The sequence below is a fragment of the Perca flavescens genome, chromosome 9 (assembly GCF_004354835.1).
Source record: "Perca flavescens isolate YP-PL-M2 chromosome 9, PFLA_1.0, whole genome shotgun sequence".
NCBI classification, from domain to species: domain Eukaryota; kingdom Metazoa; phylum Chordata; class Actinopteri; order Perciformes; family Percidae; genus Perca; species Perca flavescens.
The window spans coordinates 27,216,900-27,238,969 of record NC_041339.1 but is presented as its reverse complement, the minus strand read 5'-3'; the positions used below and the strand labels follow the sequence as shown (position 1 = coordinate 27,238,969).

General features: G+C 38.5%; 2 protein-coding genes across 4 annotated transcripts; both read left to right on the top strand.

Moving 5' to 3' along the window:
* Positions 1 to 37: 37 nt before the first annotated feature.
* LOC114561891 (cornifelin homolog A) lies at positions 38 to 5,029 on the top strand. Of its 3 annotated transcripts, none has more exons than XM_028588036.1 (5): positions 38 to 235; positions 3,440 to 3,474; positions 4,209 to 4,286; positions 4,381 to 4,568; positions 4,668 to 5,029. In XM_028588036.1, exons 3-5 carry the CDS (start codon positions 4,220 to 4,222, stop codon positions 4,887 to 4,889), a joined length of 477 nt encoding a protein of 158 aa, XP_028443837.1. In that variant the 5' UTR covers positions 38 to 235; positions 3,440 to 3,474; positions 4,209 to 4,219; the 3' UTR covers positions 4,890 to 5,029. The 3 variants fall into 3 exon arrangements, with proteins under 3 accessions (XP_028443837.1, XP_028443838.1, XP_028443839.1); XM_028588037.1 differs by having other exon boundaries at positions 4,183 to 4,286; XM_028588038.1 differs by lacking the exon at positions 38 to 235 and adding an exon at positions 530 to 743.
* A 3,046-nt stretch (positions 5,030 to 8,075) lies between these two features.
* On the top strand, positions 8,076 to 10,284 carry LOC114560960 (protein PLANT CADMIUM RESISTANCE 9-like). The gene is made up of 3 exons (XM_028586593.1): positions 8,076 to 8,142; positions 8,233 to 8,423; positions 9,952 to 10,284. Exons 1-3 carry the CDS (start codon positions 8,076 to 8,078, stop codon positions 10,282 to 10,284), a joined length of 591 nt encoding a protein of 196 aa, XP_028442394.1.
* Positions 10,285 to 22,070: the final 11,786 nt, after the last annotated feature.

Genomic DNA, 22,070 nt, shown 5'->3' with positions numbered 1-22,070 from the left:
GCTGTTGTGAATGTAACTCGGCCGCAGGCATGCAAAACTCGGCACAGCCCCACCCGAACCGATAGAAAATCACAATAACATGTCTGTTTAATATCTATGCGTTGCTAGGCCACACACACCCTTATCTTAGATGTCAATTCGCCCAGGCTTGTGGAGAACGGCTGTTAAGTTTTAGCTGCTAACGTTAAGTGAAGTTTTAGTTGGTGTTCGTGTTCGTGTGTTCCTGTAACCACAAGTAAGTGTTATATTTGTATTTTTGTAGAGATAATATTTACTAACTATGTTTACCAACTATTTATGGAGCAATTTATTAGCAATTGTATGGCAGGATCTATATCCCTGGATTATGTGTAGCCTGTAGATTGACATTCTCATTATAGTTTAAGGGCCGGCCGTCCACCGAGAATGATAGAACTAAAACGATGTGAGCATCCACACCTGATCCACATTGCTGAACTATAACGTTCTCTAGCACGGCTTGTGTAATATAGTTGATTATGATTAATCAATCACGGCATTCTACTGGTGCTGAGTAGCCCTAGGCTATAGACCGTTGACATGGAAACTCTAGGGGTCGAACCTTATCGTTAATTGAAATATCCTATCTGTGCATACAAAGCTGATCAGTGGATCACAAAGAGGGAGAGAAGTTGCAGGAAATGCTAATGGCAACAGTGCAAACAGAGCTCCATGTTTAACTCAATCCCCGGGGCGACCTGGCCCTCCCGAGGTGCTCATCAGCGGTAGGTAACCGGGACGACCGGGATGTATATGCGTTTCCTAGTTATAGCCAAGGCATTGTCCCGCCCTCCTCTGCATTATTCTGCCTCTAAATGGCTTAACTTGTTATTCTGACCAATCCAACAAAAAGCCAACGAGTAGGCCTACTAGCGGTCTCTGGCCTGGGGACGCTGACACCGCTGCATTTTGGCAACAGTGGCGCACAGATCTCCAGAGCAGGGGCGGTCCTAGGATCAGACCTTTAGGGGGGCTCAGCCCCAAATGAGAATGTGACACAGTCATTTCAATCCCTGATAATCTCTGAGTTAGCTACTGAATAACAACATCACCTTACTATTTTTGACACTTTTAACACTATGATGCAACTAAACCTGACACTTTTTAAGTCACAGTAATAACAACCAATTTGACACAATCTAACAGCAATTTTAGTTGCTTATGTTTCAATTTGGGTTCTAATCTGCACCATGAAATAACCAACATCTTCTCTGGGGACTACCAACATTAAACTTCACAACCACACTCCTGCTCTCTCTCTGACAGATTAGATAGAGACTCAGCCAAAGGCGGGAGTCTGACACGACCCCCTCCGATTGGCCAAAACTACGTTGCTGTTAACCTTTTCCTTGACTGGGATACAGGTGCATTGCATCGGCGACATCAACACAGGATATTAAACCTTTTTCAAGCCCTTTTAACCTGTAATTGTTTGTCCTCTGTCACTAACAGACAAGTTTGCAACTCTAATTTGAAGCACCAAAATTGATTTAAAAAAGTGTTTTTATCATTATAATTTTTAGCTTGAGCCCCCCTAAAAAGGGTCTAAAATCGCCCATGCTCCAGAGAGCAGAGATCCGTGCAGAGCACCGTAACAAAAACACCGACAGTACTCAATAACTTCTAACACAAGATTCACTCTGAGTGGTTTCTGTGACGACAGAGACCATAGTATCTTGTCACATGGGAAGTTATCACACTGGTTATACCTCAAACACCAAAGGGCGCTATCTGAAAAATCTAACACCTGAATGCCACTCACTGTTCTAAAGTAATTTGCTCTTGATATGCAGTAACATTATATATCAATCTAAGATGAGAACATTTTTCTGATTTATCAACCATAAAAGTAAAAAAAACTAAACCCCATTATTTATTTAATACAACTTTGATAAGTAATGTTCAATTATATTATTATGCACAGAACAGTGGAGAGAAAATGTATATTTTGATGCCTAAATCAAAGTCCTGTACTAAAGCTAGCTTGTGGTATATATAAAGATCCTCTATACTAAACCGTCTCTGGTATAGCTAGCAATAGAACACATATTTCCTCTGGGGAAAGTTGTCTCTTTCAAGGTAATCGTCCCATTGACAACATGACAATATTTATTTGTAGGAATATGCAAACAACGAAGAAAAAAATAGGAAGGAAGGAAAAAGGGGAATCTTTGAAAAGGGTTCAAAATTATGAAAGAAAGACCAAGAATGGCATGACACCACCCAAAGCCAAAGACTTCAACATCTATTACAGAACCCCCAATCTGAATATGGAAAGCCTTCCTCTGTTATACATGTTCTCATTTGTCGAAAAATATGAAGTGACAATTCTCACAAATAGTGTGACAACTTACCTTACCCTATGATGGGGCAACTGGTCACAAATATCTTTGATGTACTGAGACTGAGAAATTGAAGTGAAAGCAAAAAAGTGTGACAAGAAGTCTTCCCTACTAATGTTTAAAACATCCCCAAAAAATACACAGAAGTACCCCTCAAAATGGAAAATGTAAGCCACGCCAAGCAATGTTTACTTTTTACACTTGTTGAGTTAATGTAAGTTAACATTGATGTTTGTTCCCCTTTCCTTTTGAACCACACACACACTTCTACAAATAGTGGGAATAGTGCCTGTGAATCTGTAAATATTTTAGTGTATATTAAACCCTTCAAAGGATATTCCCTTCCTCCTGCGTCCTGACTAGACACCCTATATTAGTGAATAACTTTCCTAATCACCAAGAGCCCCAATACAATATCAGTGAGTAACATTGGTATCTATCATTTATAACAACCGGTCCCGCTGCTACTACAGCAGGACAGGAGAACAGCTTTGTGTTTAAATGGGCACTAATGTCAGAAACTGGGTCACACAGCAACAGCACGACCTAACATATTTAATAGATGTTTTTATCATAAATATATTAGTAATAAGTCAAATAAATTGACATTTAAAATAAAAATGCACGTACAGAAGAAAGGATAAATAAAATAAACTGTGGTAAAAGCAAGCTTAGTGTTAACACGATATGAAGACAACTTGCGGGCTGTTTCTTTATTGATGCTATCACTGGAGAGGAACTATACCTTTAAGTGCTCTGTAAACAAAACTTTAATGACTTGTGTTGCTCTCATCATCTGCTCTTTGACGTTCACATCTACGCCAAAGTACAAGAACTCTGAAATGCTTCTGATTATAAAAATATACATAATAAAGGTAATTCTGTTTTATCAATGTCTCTTCTTTAACTGAGCAGTGCAAGAACAATTAGTATAATCTGCCTTGTAATCAAACACATACTGTACAAGAAGGGAAAGTTTCTCATAGATAGATTCAGATTTTACAGCATTGTTTTAATGCTCAGCATCACCCACAAGATGCCACTCTTAATCCAAAATCTTTTCTTTCATTCTTTCACAGCTTCTGAGTAGCGAGCAGGTGCCCAGCTCAAGCAGGTAAAACATGCAACACCTTTATCCTAACGGTTAAATGAACGTTTAATGACATGCTGTAAAAACATTCATTCTAAAGTCACTATTATTTTAAAAATGCAGTAACTATCAGTTTGTGACTGTTTGAATTGTATAACCAATGCCCCAGGGTTTTGTTGCATTTTATTTTGCCAAATCGGTGTGCACAACCTTTTTCAGAGGTTCTCTAAAATAACGGGGAAGAGATTGGTTTTTCCATTGGCTCTACTGTAGGTGGGAATGTGTTTGTCAACACAAATTAAATCAAAACATGAGTCAATCGACTTATGTAAAGGTCTCATAGCTAAAAGCAAATTAATTTTCCCTGAGTGAAACACAGTTAATTGACTGCACATAAACAGAATTAGAATAAATATTAATAATCATAATAATAATAGAATAATATTTGAACAGGCTGTACCAACAGTAACTGGTAGAAATCAAGAAGACGGAAGGTTTGAATTCAAAGACGCTTCTCATTTTCTCATGAACAAGTTCTGCAACAAGTTACTCCAAAGTCTAGTCAGATCATCTGAAGGAGATCAAACTGGTGCAAGAACGACAATTCCAGACTTGGGCGCCTACTGAATTATTGGCAAAAGACATACAATAAGATATGAAGTTTCTGTAATCTTTTGAGCAGTTTATACACTTTTTTGCTGAGCTCTGATTTCTGTATTTCTGTATTTTGAGTTATTGTTCACTGTGTGTGGCTATAGTCCAACATCCGATGGCAGAACAACCCTTGATAGAGTGGAGCAGTGGTCTCTTTGACTGCTTTGAAGATGTGGGGACTTGTAAGAATCAATATCACAACTTAACAAAATGGTATATATATTTGGATTAAAGGTCTTCAAGACAACTCTGTTGGTGTATCTCCCTGTTTTTCAGGTTGCTATGGTTTCTGGTGCTGCCCTTGCCTTGCCATCACAGTTTCAGAAAGATTTGGAGAGAGCCGTTGTCTCCCATGTTGTGACATATGCACCCCTGCCATTAGTGCATGTTGTGGGATACCTATGTGTGTGCCTCCTGCCGTCCTGTCTCTAAGGGCTGCCATGCGAAACAGATATGGTATCAAGGTATGATGCATGTAAAGCTGATGGAGACTGGATTTCACACACATGAAAGTGAATCAATGTTGAATTTAAAACATTTTCTTTTTCTTTGGTTCTCTGCAGGGTTCTCTCTGTAAGGACATTGCAGCTGCCTGTTTCTGCGGGACGTGCTCCTGGTGTCAGATGCATCGTGAGTTAAAATATCGCAAAAAAACTCCCACCGTCATCGTCATGCAAAATCAAGTCAATGTCCAAATGCAGCCTGCTCCTGCGATGATGATTCCTGGATACCCGCCCCAAGCTGGTTTTGTGAACCAACCAGGAGTCTTTGTGATGTCATCCTGAGCTCTGTGGCTTCTTGTTTGTGTGCTGTTGTCTTCTGAAGGAAATATTATGCAGCTTAGATCCTGCTAGTGTTTGTTTTGTTACACCAAAGACAAAATGTAAGTGTATGTTCATGAGTGAAAACCAAACCATATGCTGAATCCGTTTCAGTCTATTAATAATTATGACAATTATTGTTCCAAAGTCCTTGGGAAAACCCCTTAATTTAAATTTATTTTTGTTCATTTACAGCCACCTTGGGCATCGGGTCAATGATGAAGGAGAAAATTGTAGTCCTTTAAAATCTTTATTTATAATTAAAGAAATAATAAAGTTGTATTAGGATAGGAACTATACTACTCAGCAACATCACAGTGCAGTTTATCCTAAAGCCCAACAGAGGGCACTAAGGTTATATGAACACAAATGAAATCATCCATCCATTGCAATCCTCCTCTTTGGTAAAATAAAACGCTTTGACAACTTCTGCTAGTAAATAACTACTACTAAAGATTTTGGCACTAAAATAGACCAAAAAATTATGAAAAGCCACACAAAGACATACACATGTTCTATTTCATGGCCATGTGGTCTCAATAAACATACTAAACAGCTAGCATCTTAACTATGTACATTAAGAGATTTTTGCAGTGCAATCTAAAAATGAAGTATATACAGTTTCTACATAAATAAATATAAAAGCTACAGTAACCTACTTTGATGGAGTCACACACTGCACAAAAGCAGCAACTCGAACAACACCACACTACACACAGAACAAGAACACTGAACATCCCTCTAAGGTGATGGGTTCTAGGTGGTTCAGACAGAAACACAATGTGACAATCAGAGAACATATACCTACTGTACATACAGTTGCTCGGGCATTTTTTTAACAATTGTAGTTTAATTACAGTGATACTTGATCATACAGTTCCACAAATAGATATACCGGATCAAAACTTCCATTTATATTAATACTACTTGTTGACTATTGGCTCAAACTATTTTAATTTTAGTCTCAAGTTTCCCTGTTTATAAAAGAAGAGAAAATAATTCCAATTTGTTTTTCATGTCGGATTCACCAAACTCTCTTAATTGCATGAAAATCATTTGTTTCAACCTATTGAATGCCAGCTCTTCATGATGAAGTGCTCCTTCGTGAGATCAGCCTACATCATAGCGCCCCTGAAATGACTATATACTGTAAGCCTACCTGTTACTGTTCTGTCTGTTTGTGGGCAAGTTCTATTCACAAAAATGTTACCAAAGAATAATAAGATAAGATAAATTACAATAAATAGAAGAATTTCACACTTCAGAGATTTCTTAAAGATGAAAGAGAGCTTGTCCACCAAGAAGTTTACAAAACCAAGGGCACAAAATATCCTTTAGGCACTCGTATAAAGTCACTATATAAAGTCACATAAAGTTGTGGTAGGCAATTTGTTTTGGTGTCGCTGGGCAAGAATGTCATAATAATTTTTCAGCATATTGTAATTCAAGTGTTCTGAGAGAAATCTAGACTTCTGCATCTCCTCTTGGCTCTATTTTAGGCTTTAGAAAATCTATCCTGTGACGCCAATCAGAGAGAGAGAGCATTCCTATTGGCTGTTCTCTGTGAGTGAGATTTTGTTTGTTTGTTTTAGTGATGTGAAAGCTGCTGTGTTCTTGCTAACTTCAATTGGATACTGAAGAAATCCACCCAGGTTTAAACTGTGACCTTACTGTATAATTTACATAGTCTTATAAGTGCTATTTTCTGACCTATTTAAATTATTTTAATTTTTCATCTTGTAATGTTTCATGGTTGAAATAAGAAAATGTAATAATTACATTCTTATTCTTTACATTTTTGTAAAACTTCTTTTTTATTAAACAGACACTACAAAGTCCAAAGTAATGCATTTTCATATGCAAATCCAATAATGTTAGTGAGTTCCACATTACTGCACAACACTAGTATCAGATGATAGAAGACCCAGGACGTTTATGAAGAGGCTCATGTTGCTACTGATAAGAGAAGTGTTTTGTGTTCATAAGGCCTCAACTGTCATTAAATGTCAGAAACTCTTCTCGCCTGATGTTTTTATCCTGCTGACTTTTCGGGGTTCTTGTCAATCCTGTGTAACACCCTGCAGAGTCTTTAAGGGAGAGCCAAAGTCAGACGTAAAAATGCTTTATCTCAGCAGTGGAAGAACAATGGCATGATAATAACTTTCCTGTAATTAAACATACAAAATGGGGAAGTTTCCTTTTTGCTTAATTTTAACCATAAACAGTATGTTTTTGTGTCTAAATGGAAAGACGTAACATTTTGTATTGAATCTAAATAATAAAATGAAAGACGTACTATTCTTAGCATGTAGGCCTACTATAGTTTCGTTTTCATTTGTTTGTGTCAATGGATTCAGGTTTTACAGCATTTTTTGTGTTAAGCAGTCTGTGATAAGATGCCATTCTCAATCCAAGACGTTCCAAAAGACTTTTAGTCGTTTCACAGCTTCAGAGTCGCCAGGGTGTCCAACTCCATCAGGTAAGACCTTTAAAGTTAGCTAATAAGACATCTTTACCCTGTTCATCTGTCACCTGTTGCGTGACAATTGAGTGACATGATATAGAAGTTAACCTATAAAATGAAGAGAAGTGGGGTGTTTAAAATGATTGACTTTCACTTTCTTTTTATCAGCCACATGCAACAGTTTTCAACAAAACATATAAACTGTTAAACATAAAAAAGTTGGTCACCGATATGGGGTGTCTAGTCAGGACACGGAAAGCAGGGATATCCTTTGAAATGTTTAATATATTCTTAAACATATACAGACGCACAGGCACTATTTGTAACAGTGTAGATGTGGTTCTAAAGAGGGAAATAAACATCAATGTTAACTAACATAAACCTCACAATTGAGACTATACTCTCCATAAATACTGAAATAAACAGTGCTAAACATGTACTACTAAAGACTTAAACTACAATATGCCTTTCTACAGGCTACACATACAACGTGCCTCAATGGTTAGCACTTCTGCCTCACAGCAAGTTGGCACTTAAGAGTTGAATCACCAGTCTGGACAGGACACAATAAGATATGAGCTTTCTGTAATCTTTTTGCCAGAGTTTGAGTTTTTTGCTGAGCTCTGATTTCTGTGCGTTAACAGGTTCATTGTTCACTGTGTGTGGCAGAAGTAGTCCAACATCCGATGGAAGCACAACCCTTAAAAGACTGGAACAGTGGTCTCTTTGACTGCTTTGAAAACGCAAATACTTGTAAGAATCAAGACTAAAATTTAAGAAAAAATATTTCTTGAAAGGTTTTTTAGTAAGACAACTCTGTTTGTGTATCTCTGTGTTTTTCAGTTTGCTATGGTTTCTGGTGTTGCCCTTGCCTTGCCTGCACAGTTTCAGGAAAATTTGGAGAGAACCGTTGTCTCCCATTATGTGACATGGCCGGCCCCGCGATAACGGCCATCTTTGGGATACCTGTGTGTATGGCGCCTCCTGCAGGTCTGTCCTTAAGGGCTGCCATGCGAAACAGATATGCTATCGAGGTATGATGCTTTAAAAGCTGAAAATACTGGATTACGAATGAAAACTTTAATAAAAGTGATGCAATGTCGAATTGAAGGGATATTTCACTGTTGGAATGTGACATTTTTTTTAGAAACTGGTGACTTCTAGGCCGAGAAAAGCCAGAAAATATGTTTTTGCTTATGTGGATGAAATACACCAAATTCCAGAATACACTTGCTTTGCTGCTTTATGAGTCCACTACCAAGACACGCCTACCGTTTACAGACATACACAAACAGATAGTGAGGCATTCAACTCAACTCAAGTGTGTTTTATTGTCATTTCAACCATATACACAAAACGTTTAACAGTGGCTCAAGTGGTGTTACACATTTAAAATATATAAAAACGAATTTATATAAAAACGACATACGAAACTACATTTAGTGCAAAAACATTATAGGCTCCGTAAAGTTCAGCTAACACATTTTGGCATTAGCGCTTGGTGGGCTGTAAACACTGAGTATAAACACAGCTGTAAATTTGTGTGGAATGTAGAATGGTTGGCATTTAACAGGCACAAACTCCACCAGCAGTTAGCAGTTAGTTGGATGTTGGACACATGCAGGACTCTGACCTAAACTAAGGCTGCACTGAAAGGAAGTAAAAGCAAATATCTTTATCAGACAATGGTCGGAAGTAGACATCTTCCCAAGTCATCCATTTCCCCATTTCTGCACCAGTCCGTGTTAACACAGCCCTCCACTAGTCTTACCTGGTCACAGAGCAACAGGCCTGGTGACTGGATAGTCCGGTACACTGTTGTTCAGCCATGTTCCCACAACAACAAAAACACAGCAGTCTCTGAACTCACGTTGGGAGTTTCGTTGAAGTTGGATGTAGTCCAGTTTGTTGTCTAATGAGCGGGCACTTGCAAGCAGGATTGATGGGATAGGTGGCCGGCTAGCTACATGGCTTGCTCATACTCCTGTCCTCGTTCCGCGTTTCACCGCTGAGGATGTCCCCTTACTGGCTAACGGCATCGAGCGACACTGCAGGCTGAGGTGCTGTTCTCCATAACAGGCGAAGCTCGCATAGTGTGTTGAGTATTCCATCTGTAATAAAGTTTCCTGCATATTCTCCGATCTGTACCAATGTATCCCGGTGGTACACATGTGCAGTAGTTTGAATGCACATAATTGTTGTAAAAGTTTGCTGCTGAAAAGCTTAGCGAAGCTTCAAGATGGCTGACACTTTGCTTGCTTTGGCAAGCTTTGTGTAAAGACGACAGTCCAACCCCCTATGGGTGGGTTGAAAACATGTGGAACTAGCTGGCTGTAGTCCAGAGACTCTGGGCAAAAATGCCTCAGATGACGCTAAATGGCGATTTTTGCGTCATCAAGGCTTTTTTCCAGACCCACAATACAGAGAAAGCCAGTCTCAGGAGGACATGAGGGAGGGAAGCACAGTAATTCGAAAATACTACCGGATTTCTACTGATACAAAGCTTAATGCTAATTGGTGAAGTATCCCTTTAACAAAACATTTGTTTTTGGTTCTCTGCAGGGTTCTCTCTGTAGGGACATCGTAGTTTCCTGTTTCTGTGGGTGGTGCAACTGGTGTCAGATGGATCGTGAGTTAAAAAATCGTGAAAACGCTCCCACTGTTGTCAATGTTCACAATCAAAATGTTATAAACGTGAATGTGCAGCAGCCGACTCCAATGATGATGGCTCCTATACACCCTGGTCCAATGATGATGGCTCCTATAGACCCTGCTCCAATGATGATGGCTCCTATAAACCCTGCTCCTATGATGTTGGCTCCTGCAGTGGGTCCTGAACAGCCTGCCCAAATGATGATGCCTCCTGCATACCAATTAGTGGAAACCAAAGATTGAGAGTATGATGATAATGATTTTCAGTTTCTTAACCCTCACGGGTCTAATCCAGTTTTTTACCATATTTGGTTTGCCTGGGCTCCTTGTGTAACAATGCTTGTATAACCCTGTGATGTACAATCAAGTTATAGACATAGTCTTTTTCAGGACGACCTGGGCTATAAGGATATGTATGCTGTAGGGATGTTACATGAATGTATGCATTGTTATATGACTATAAAAGATGACAGAAACAAAAAACTGAAATTGAATCTTACAAAAATGTATTGAAATCACACAGAGAATAATAAAATTAAAACTTTTGGCTTTTAAAAATTGTTATCCCATGTCTTGGCAATCAGGGGAAACAAAAATAAACTCTGTAGTTAACAAAAATATAAACCAATTTAGGTTTTTTCACAGAAATGTCCATACAATTATATCCAAATTAAAAGGTTCTCATCTCAATTTATTTTCTATCTGCTATTAGACATCAGTAGGCCAAATCACACTATTTCCAGCCTTCAGGCTTCATTCTGGCCTGTTTAGATGGCTTTGCACATACTCATAGAACTGGAGTTACATCCATGTAACTCCTATTTTCCAATACACACACATACAAGGCCCACCCCGCTAGGGTTTTCTATTGGTTGACTAAACACCTTTTTTAGCTGACAAAACTGCATGTGATTGGTCCATGGACCAATCACATGGTAACGCCAATGTGATTGGTCGCCAATCAGAGAGAGAGAGCATTCCTATTGGCTGTTCTCTGTGAGTGAAATTTTGTTTGTTTGTTTTACTGATGTGAAAGCTGCTGGGTTCTTGCTAACTTCAATTGGATACTGAAGAAATTCACCAACCTTTCAACTGTGACCTTACTGTATAATATACATAGTCTTATAAGTGTTATTTTTGGACCTATTATGAATTTTTCATCTTGTAATGTGTCATGGTTGAAATAAGAAAATGATAATTAAATTCTTATTCTTTACATTTTTGTAAAACGTGTTTATTTTAAACAGACTACAAAGTCCAAAGTCATTGCATTTCTATATACAAATCTAATAATGTTAGTGAGTTCCACATTACTGCACAATACTAGTATCACTCTTCTATCAGTGATGACAAGAGGACCCAAGATGTTTATGAAGAGGCTCATGTTGCTACTGACAAGAGAACAGTTTTGTGTTTATAAGGCCTCAACTGTCATTAAATGTCAGAAACTCTTCTCGCCTGATGTATGTTTTTGTCCTGTTAGCTTTTTCGGTCAAGTTGTTGTCACCAGGTGTTAAATACTGAGTAACGCCTTGCAGTGTCTTTAGGGGAGAGCCAATGAATGGATTGTATGAGTGAAAACCAAAGTACAAATTACAGTGATTTGTGTCCCCTTGCCATCAGAGTATGCTAAATCAGTTTCAGCTTATTAATAATTATGACATTTATTGTTCCAAGTCTTTATTTACAGCCACCATGGGCATACGGTCAAGGATGAAGGAGACAATTGTAGTCCTTTGGCACTAAATAGACAAAAAAATTATAAAAAGCCACACAAATACATACATACACATTTTCTAAGTGATGGTCTTGGTCTTAATAAGCATAATAAACAGCTAGCATCTTAACTTTGTACATTAAGAGATTTTTACAGGGCAGTCTAATAATGAAGTATATACAGTTTCTACATAAATAAATATAACAGCTACAGTAACCTACTTTGATGGAGTCACACACTGCACAAAAGCAGCAACTCGAACAACACCACACTACACACAGAACAAGAACACTGAACATCCCTCTAAGGTGATGGGTTCTAGGTGGTTCAGACAGAAACACAATGTGACAATCAGAGAACATATACCTACTGTACATACAATTGCTCAGGTTTTTTTTTTTTTAACAATTGTAGTTTAATTACAGTGATACTTGATCATACAGTTCCAAATATAGATATATCGGATCAAAACTTCCATTTATATTAATAATACTTGTTGACTATTGGGTCAAACAATTTTAATTTTAGTCTCAAGTTTCCCTGTTTATAAAAGAAGAGAAAATAATTCCTAATTTTTTATTCTTATCCTAAACCTTGTTCAATTTTTTCATGTCGGATTCACCAAACTCTCTTAATTGCATGAAAACCACTTGTTTCAGCCTGATGAATGCCAGCTCTTCATGATGAAGTGCTCCTTCGTGAGATTAGCCTACATCATAGCGCCCCTAAAATGACTAGGTACTGTAAGCCTACCTGTTACTGTTCTGTCTGTTTGTGGGCAAGTTCTATTCACAAAAATGTTGCCAAAGAATAATAGATAAATAACAATAACAACCTGATCTCACAGAATTCCGTGAAATGAACACGGCCCTTTAAGTTAAGGAAAAGGTCGTGGGTGGGCTTACCATTGACATGCAGGACGGTTGGGTTTAGGAACAGAAGAACGGGACGGTTGGGTTTAGGAACAGAAGAACGGGACGGTTGGGTTTAGGAACAGAACAAGGGGACGGTTGAGTTTAGTAAAAGAACGGGATGGTTGGGTTTAGTAAAAGAAGAACTGGACGGTTGGGTTTAGTAAAAGAAAAAAGTGACAGTTGGGTTTAGGAAACGTGACAGCGGGACATGATCCCCGGTCTCCTGGGTGAAAGTCCTGTGTTTGACCCCAACCAACCTTCCTATGCGGATTTTCAGCCTTTCATACTACTCGCTACTGTAGTCACTCTTAATGCTACGTCATCTTCTTATTGACTTTACATTGGCATTGTTTTCCGTGGTGGCCACACAGAATTTTCACACATTCTGTGCCACCACCACGTAATGTGGTGTTAACAGTTCGTAATCATTTCACAGAATTCTGTGAGACCAGGCTGAACAATAAATAGAAGAATTCCACACTGCAGAGATTTTTTAAAGATGAAAGAAAGCTTGTCCACCAAGAAGTTTACAAAACGAAGCACACAAAATATCCTTTAGGCACTTATAAAGTCACTATATGAAGTCCTATAAAGTTGTAGTAGGTGATTTATTTTGGTGTCCTTGGGCAAAAATGTCATAATAATCTTTTAGCATATTGTGAGAGAAAACTAGACTTCTGCATCTCCTTTTGGCTCTGTTTTAGGCTTTAGAAAATCTATCCTGTGACGCCAATCACAGGTCATTTCAGAGAGAGAGAGCATTCCTATTGGCTCTTCTCTGTGAGTGAGATTGTGTTTGTTTTAGTGATGTGAAAGCTCGGTGTTCTTGCTAACTTCAGTTGGATACTGAAGAAATCCACCCAGCCTTAAATTTTGACCCTACTGTATAATGTACATAGTCTTATAAGTGCTATTTTCTGACCTATTGTTAGAAATTGTTTTAATTTTTCATCTTGTAATGTGTAATGGTTGAAATAAGAAAATGATAATTAAATTCTTATTCTTTACATTTTTGTAAAACATGTTTATTTTAAACAGACACTACAAAGTCCAAAGTCATTGCATTTCTATATACAAATCTAATAATGTTAGTGAGTTGCACATTACTGCATAAAACTAGTATCACTTTCCTATCAGTGATGACAAGAGGACCCAAGATGTTTATGAAGAGGTTCATGTTGCTACTGACAAGAGAACAGTTTTGTGTTTATAAGGCCTCAACTGTCATTAAATGTCAGAAACTCTTCTCGCCTGATGGATGTTTTTATCCTGTTGACTTTTTCAGTCAAGTTGTTGTCACTAGGTGTTAAATCCTGGGTAATGTATGCCTTGCAGTGTCTTTAGGGGAGAGCCATGGGCGTAAATCGCACCTAACAGGTGGGGGGGGACAATAAACATAAAATTTCAGAAGAGCAATTTTTGAAGGGGACACAAATAATACAGCCACAATTATACTTGTAGAGGACATGTGTACACAGAGGAAAGCCTTAATACTATCATTAGTGTAGCATGGAGACTGTAACATTACCCTTTTTTCAGTGTTTCTCTTGATTCAATGAAAAAGCTGACTAAACAAGAGGAAGACATAACAAAGCACGACAGTGATTCACTACAGCCCCCACCTGAGCAAAGATTTGACCATGGGAGACCACAGAGCAGAGATGAGAAATCTCAACTCCCCTCTTCACCTGTCCAACACTCCTCAAACTCCCTCACCCTTTCCCCTCTTTCCCCCATCCCCATGTTGGAGTTCACTGATTAGATGAAGCAGCTGGCAGATGCTGGAACCAAGTTTGCCCCCCTTCCTTCTCCCATCGTTCGCCCCCGGCCAAAAGTAAAACGCCAGGCACCTCTGCCTTGATTTTATGTTTTTAACTGAAACCTGGTTAGATCAAAATAACAGTGCTGCTGTTCTTATTGAGTCAGCTCCCCCTAACTTCACTTTTATTTTATATACGCAAATATCTTATGGAAATGTTGCTTGTTTTGAATATGTGGCTCCCTCAAGCTATATTTCTAAATATCTACAGGCCACCTAAATACTGTGCAACCTTCTTCTATGACTTTACTGAACTGCTGTCTATAATCTGTATTAACTTTGACTGTATAATTATTGCTGGTGATTTCAACATTCATGTTGACTTGGACTTGATTATCTCCAAGGGTCTGAACATTTCCAAGGTTGTGGTGACTGACGTTGCTCTCTCTGATCATTCCTGTGTTTTCTTTAACGGCACTATCTCGGTGCCCAAAAGTGTCCAAACAAAGGTAATCTGAAAACGGTATATCACTGAAAACACCAGTGAAACATTCATTCGGCTGTTCTCCTCCACACCCAAAAACACCAGACCCACCTCAAAGCTGTCTCTGGTAAGAAAAGATCTCCATGGAGAAATTGTATACTGGTGAGAACAGAAAAAAGAGAGTGTCGAAAAGCTGAACGCAGGTGGCGAAAAACTAATCTCCAGGTCCATTATAATAACTATAAAGAGAGACTTCACATTTATAATTTGGAACTGAGGACTGCAAGGCAGTCCTTCTTCTCTGACATTATCGCCAGAAACATATATAATAATTCACGTGCTTTGTTTACTGTCTATAGATTAACAAACCCTCCAGTACCAGTAGCATCTGAACTCTTATCTACCAAGGCCTGTAATGAATTTGCCTCCTTCTTCAAAGACAAAATTCAGAAACAGTCAGTGCCTCCATATCAAGTATAGGATATGTGTTGTCACAGTGTCCAGGCAAAACAAATTCCAGTATGACACAATTTCATACAATCAACCATAAAAACCTGGAGGACATAATACAACACCTGAAAACCTCCTCCTGTTGCCTTGATATTCTACCAACGGGCGTTTTCAAAAATGTTTTGAACTGTTTGGCTTCAGATCTTCTAGAGATTATAAACACGTCTCTTCTCTCAGGTATCTTCCCACAGGCCCTGATAACTGCAGTCATCAAGCCACTCTTAAAAAAGAACAATCTAGACACGTCACTAATGAGCAACTATAGGCCAATATCAAACCTTCCATTTTTAAGTAAAATCATTGAAAAAGTGGTTTTCCAACAACTTACCCTTTTCTTGTCACTAAACAACAGTTTTGATGCCTTTCAGTCTGGTTTTCGACCACACCACAGCACTGAGACGGCTCTTGTTAAAGTCTTTAATGACATCCACTTAAACACAGATAGTGGAATAATTCAGTCTTAGTATTACTTGATCTCAGTGCTGCATTTGACACGGTCGACCATGACATATTACTAGACTGATTGGAAAACTGGGTTGGCCTTTCTGGCTCAGTACTAAACTGTTTTTGGAGCAAAAGAGGAACAATTAAAAGTCAGCACTCAGCTCCAAACAACAATGTTAAAAACAGACAAAGCCAGAAAATCTTGGTGTAATTATGGACTCAGATCCAAATTTCAACAACCACATTAAGACAATTACAAAGTCAGCCTATTACCATCCTTTACAGGTCTCCCTAAAAAATCAATCAGACAGCTACAGCTGATTCAGAACGGTGCTGCTCAAGTCCTCACAAAGACCAAGAAAGTGGATCACAGCACTCCAGTTCTGAAGTCTTCACTGGCTTATAGTGCCTCAAAGAGTTGATTTCAAAATACTTTTGCTGGTTTATAAATCACTAAACGGTTTAGGGCCAAAATACATTTTTGATCTGCTTCTACACTATGAACCACCCAGACCTCTCAGGTCGTCTGGGACAGGTCTGCTTGTTGTCTCCAGAGTCAGAACTAAACAGGGGGAAGCAGAGTTCAGTTTCTATGCTCCACATATCTGGAACAAACTTCCAGAAAAACTGCAGGTCGGTGGGACCGGCCCGTTCTGGGAACGGCAAGGATAGCGGGTGGATTACATGTATAGAGCAACGGCTTATACATTGTCCGCCATAAAATCCAAATCCAATCCAAAAATGTGTAACTGTTTTTAACTGCTCTTTAATGTTTAATTTATTATACTTATATTTTCTGTAACTTTTATTCTCGTATTTTATCTGTTTTAAAAAATGTTAATCCTTTTTATGTAAAGCACTTTGAATTGCCCTGTTGCTGAAATGTGCTATATAAATAAAGCTGCCTTGCCTTGCCTAAATTGACCAAAATATTCTTCTTTAAAACCATGTATTTATTTTCAAGTTTACAATCAAGCTGATTTATAAATAAATAAAAAATCGTTAATGTGTAAATAGTATAATTTGTATTTGGAAAATGAATAAATACATTAATAAAACAAACCGATTATTTTTAGGCTAAAAAACACAGGTGATTGTATTCGGCCAAAGGGTGCAGCACACATTGAACTTTTGACCTAACGTATTCACACAGAAGAAGAAGAGCTCAATATTTGGAGCCGTTAGGATTAGAGAAGTGATTCTAACGTTAGCAATGGATACATTTTTACTCCCTCAACGTCAAGGTGTGGAGACTTTATCAAAACCTGTAAATGAGACTGAGAGATATGGTGAACCTGTCACCAACCGGGACGAAGAAAAGCGGCCGGAGGAAGATGAGCTGACCGCGGCTGTGATTAGGCTACTGCTGAGGATGCTTAACGTCACCCTGCTCTACATGACATTAGACCAGGGGTCACCCTGCTGTACATGACATTAGACCAGGGGTCACCCCGCTGTACATGACATTAGACCAGGGGTCACCCCGCTGTACATGACATTAGACCAGGGGTTACCCTGCTGTACATAACATTAGACTAGGGGATCACACAGCCTGTCTCGTAGAAGAACATTACAGTAATTAACATGTTTTACAGAAATGTTAATAAATGGATCACCGAATCTAAAGTTATACAGCGCACTGAACATCGGTTTATTTTTAGTCCAGAAAATGTGTTCACCCTCCGTGGCTTATTTAGATATATTAAGATATGACTACAGTATTTTGACCATACATGCAAATGTGAAAACTGTGTGAGGATACATGCGCGTGTGTGTTTATGTGTGTGCTTGTCTGTGTGTGGTGTAATTGGCCTGCTGCATTACTCTTCTGAGCCAATGTATGAGAGCTGCGGTAATGATTGTTTGAACCTGGCTGGTATTTGAAATATGTTTGGTGGGCTAACCAGAGTTCTATGGTGCTGTTGTATCGGCAACTTTAAATCAATCTCTCTCGTTCGTTCGCTTAGTAAACCGTGGCGGAGGTGGGTGGGCATCTGCGCGAGTGTGTGTAATGTTAGCCTATTTGTGTCAAGGGAAACTCAGCATTTCAGAGAACCCTCACTGAAACGTCCAGCAACCCCAAAGCACCAGCAAAAGAACATCTCTGGCGCCGCCACTGCACTCTACTATTATGGTGGCCATTTCAGTAGATTTACTCACTAACATTGTTGTGGAAACACAATAAGCATGGAAACTAAATGAACACTTCCATTACTTCAAATACTAAGTTACTCCTCTAGTAAACCAGTATTCACATGAAATAAAACAATAACACATTGAGACCATTCAACAAAGCACACTGGGTAATAAGGAATTCAACACATGAAATGGTTGCTATGGAATCGTCACTAGGCTTCCTCAGTCATTGTATATTTTAGCATATAGGTAAAGCTGCCGAAGCTGAACATTATCCAAAACTTCATTTCTCAGATGAGCGTCAATTTGGGAGCTTGCATGATACCACCCCTTCCTTCTCAAATGCCTTGAAAAGGCTTTCATTTGCACAATTTCAAATCACCGGGACCCAGGAGCGGAGCTGTGGGCGGGACTGGCCCATCTAGGCATTGACAGCTGGCCCGCCCAATCAGAAATTCAAGATGTGTTGGTGTGCAAAGCGCTGCAACAACCATGGATTGCTGTTGTGGCGAATAACTGGAAACTTTATACATTTTTCGTCTGCTATTTCATTACTAAATTCACTTCTGAGTCTTTTTTATGCGAGAAATCAACTATGTAGAGCTCAAATATGGGCCGTTTTCCGAAAATTTATGGCTAATTGCAAATTTGATCCGACTGGTCGCTGGCTTGCCGTCCAGCCTGTCCACCTGCATACACCCCGCTGTGAGCTGGCTGGATCTCTCTCAGGAGACTCACAGACAAGAGGCGTTTAGTTCCCCAATCGTTTGTTTAAATAACTCAACACACATATCCATTATTAGATTAACTAGAACTTGTGGTTTTTCAAAGTTATAATGCTCCTCAAGAGGTGTAACAAGCTTGCTAACCGGGCTGTCACTCACACACACGGAGCAGGCAGAAGAGAGGGAGAGCAGCGTCTGACAGGGCAGAACAAAATAAATTATAACATAACATAACATATAATATATATATATATATATATATATATATATATATTAGTCTTCCTCTATCATAGGCGCTGGTTTATGTTTTCCTCCTTGAGTGCTCACAGACACACGCCCTTTAAAAAAACAAGTTGTCAAAAATGTTTGCGTTTCAGAACATTAGGAAATGGACAGCGGCCGACATGAACACACACACATATTAACTTGATAATAAAGCCGTAAAGTAGGCTATCTCACAACAATACTCACAAATAGATAGGATTGGACATGAGAAGTTTAACACATAACCGTGATCAGCGCTCACACGCTCCACTTAGCACAAACTGTAATGTTTAATTTTAAATGAATGTAGCCTACTGGCATTGGGGGGGGGGGGGGCGGGCGACCCCCCTGGGATTTACGCCTATGGGGAGAGCCAATGAATGGATTCAGGTTTTACAGCATTTTTTTTCTGTTAAGGAGTTGATTATGCACAATATGCCACTCCCAATCCAAGACATTTTAAAAAGGCTTTCGATTCATTTTACAGCTTCAGAGTCACCAGAGTGTCCAACTCCATCAGGTAAGACCTTTAAAGTTAGCTAATAAGACTTCTTTATCCTGATCATCTTTAAACAGTAATTGTCTGACAATTGAATGACATAGTTTAAAAGTTAACTTATATAATGAAGAGAAGTGCAGATCCAAATGATTGATTTTCACTTGATTTTTATCAGCCACATGCAACAGTTTTTGACAATATGTATTAACTGTAATGGGGCTCTTACTGGTTAGGAAAAATTGTTCACCGATATGGTGTGTCTAGTCAGGATGGAAGGCAGGGATATCTTTTGAAACGTTTTAAATATATACTTAAACATATACATACGCACAGGCACTATTCTTTATTCACTATTTGTAACACTGTAGATGTGGTTCTAAAGAGGGAAATAAACATCAATGTTAACTAACATAAACCTCACAATTGAGACTAATACTTTCCATTAATACTGAAATAAACAGTGCTAAACATGTACTACTAAAGACTTAAACTACAATAACAATGCCATTCTACAGGCTACACATACAACATGTCTCAGTGGTTAGCACTTCGGCCTCACAGCAAGTTGGCACTGCAGAGTTCAATCACCGGTCTGGACAGGATACAATAAGATATGAGCTTTCTGTAATCTTTTTGCCAGAGTTTGAGTTTTTTGCTGAGCTCTGATTTCTGTGCGTTGACAGGTTCATTGTTCACTGTGTGTGGCTGAAGTAGTCCAACATCCCATGGAAGCACAACACTTAAAAGACTGGAGCAGTGGTCTCTGTGACTGCGGTGAAGACGCGAGTACTTGTAAGAATCAAGACCACAACTTAAGATTTATTTTTTATTTTTATTTTTTATTTTTATTTATTTTTAAATATTTTTTTGAAAGGTCTTCTTTAGTAAGACAACTCTGTTGGTGTATCTCCGTGTTTTTCAGGTTGCTATGGTTTCTGGTGCTGCCCTTGCCTTGCCTGCACAGTTTCAGAAAGATTTGGAGAGAACCGTTGTCTCCCATTATGTGACATATGCAGCCCTGCCATATTAGCAGCGTTGGGGATACCTCTGTGTGCGGCGCCTCCTGCAGGCCTGTCCTTAAGGGCTGCCATGCGAACTAGATATGGTATCGAGGTATGATGCTTTAAAGGTGATGAATACTGTATCACATGAAAACTTTAATAAAAGGGATGCAATGTTGAATTAACAAAACTAAATTCTTTGGTTCTCTGCAGGGTTCTCTCTGTAAGGACATCGCAGTTTCCTGTTTCTGCGGGTGGTGCAACTGGTGTCAGATGCATCGTGAGTTAAAACATCGCGAAAAAACTCCCATGGTCGTCAATGTTACAAACGTGAATGTGCAGCAGCCTGCTCCAATGATGATGACTCCTGTATACCAATATCAGTGAAAACCAAAGATTGAGAGTATGATGATGAATAACTTTCAGTTTGTTAATAACCATAAAAATTAATGACAAAAAATGAGTCTAATAATTGTTGACTATTTCTGTTTAACCCCTGTGTTGTCTTTCCTTTTTTTCTGGGCCAAAATTAAAAAATAAATTCAGTCTTTTTCAAAACTTTTGTTGCTTTACCCAACGATTTTGAAGCTTTTTCTGATATTTTTGTCATTTTTTTCAACGTTCATATATAATTTGTTTCTCTTCAAATGCAATGAAATTTAATAAAACACCCAAATTCAATGAAAGTAGTGAACTGATAATTTATTTTACTTGTGAAGAGTTATATTTCTATGGAACCATCCACGTTATTTCTTTTTGACAATTTGATTGAAAGAAAGCCAAATTTCTGATATTTTGAAAATGGGTCAAATTTGACCCGAGGACAACAGGATGGTTAAAAAAATATATCATTTAATTTAATTTTTTTTCTGTGAAGTTTGTTCCGAGTTGGATTCACCAAATTCCCTTAAGTGCACAAACCTGAAGTAAATTGATCAGTTGATCATGAATGTCACATGTTGTGTGTGAGAATACATCATAAGCATAATTGGCCATGCAAGGCTACCTGATACTGTTGCAGTGTTTGTGGGCAAGTTTCATTCACAAAAGTTAATTTCACGCGGCTGAGCTTCAAGTCCTCTTGTCATAAATCACCAGACAAAAACTTTAGAAGTCAGTAATTATATTAGAGAATCAAAAACTATTAGAAAATATTAATTACACAAGTCACATGACTAATATGTGAGGTGGTCAAGAGGATGTGACAACTCCCCCTGTGGATAAAGTCTAACTATCTGTTGAGAATTTTGTTCGTACCTACGACAAAATTGGTAAATGCCACAAAATCCCTCATACGACCCACTTAATAACATATCTGTTCCTCAGAGTGTTTTTATGTATAGTGCTATCTAACATTGCTAGTTTGCAGTTGGTTGTTAGGCTTTGCTGGTTCTTCAAATGTAACTTTTTGGCCAAGACACAGGAAAGTCTTCTATGTTCATGAGGCGATAACAGTTGGCCTTCATCACCACTAATTATATATCAGTTTGATTTGTTTATACCTATTAAATGTTTTGTTCTGTTTAATTACTGTTTGGTAATTTTGTTTGTCATTTAATTGTCTAATTAAACTCTT

Excerpts from the sequence above, each read along its gene's own strand:
- LOC114560960 (XM_028586593.1), top strand. The coding sequence starts at position 8,076 with ATGGAAGCACAACCCTTAAAAGACTGGAACAGTGGTCTCTTTGACTGC. Across the intron at positions 8,143-8,232 it reads CTTTGAAAACGCAAATACTT|TTTGCTATGGTTTCTGGTGT; the intron begins GTAAGAATCAAG and ends TGTGTTTTTCAG. Across the intron at positions 8,424-9,951 it reads GAAACAGATATGCTATCGAG|GGTTCTCTCTGTAGGGACAT; the intron begins GTATGATGCTTT and ends GGTTCTCTGCAG.
- LOC114561891 (XM_028588036.1), top strand. The coding sequence starts at position 4,220 with ATGGCAGAACAACCCTTGATAGAGTGGAGCAGTGGTCTCTTTGACTGC. Across the intron at positions 4,287-4,380 it reads CTTTGAAGATGTGGGGACTT|GTTGCTATGGTTTCTGGTGC; the intron begins GTAAGAATCAAT and ends CCTGTTTTTCAG. Across the intron at positions 4,569-4,667 it reads GAAACAGATATGGTATCAAG|GGTTCTCTCTGTAAGGACAT; the intron begins GTATGATGCATG and ends GGTTCTCTGCAG.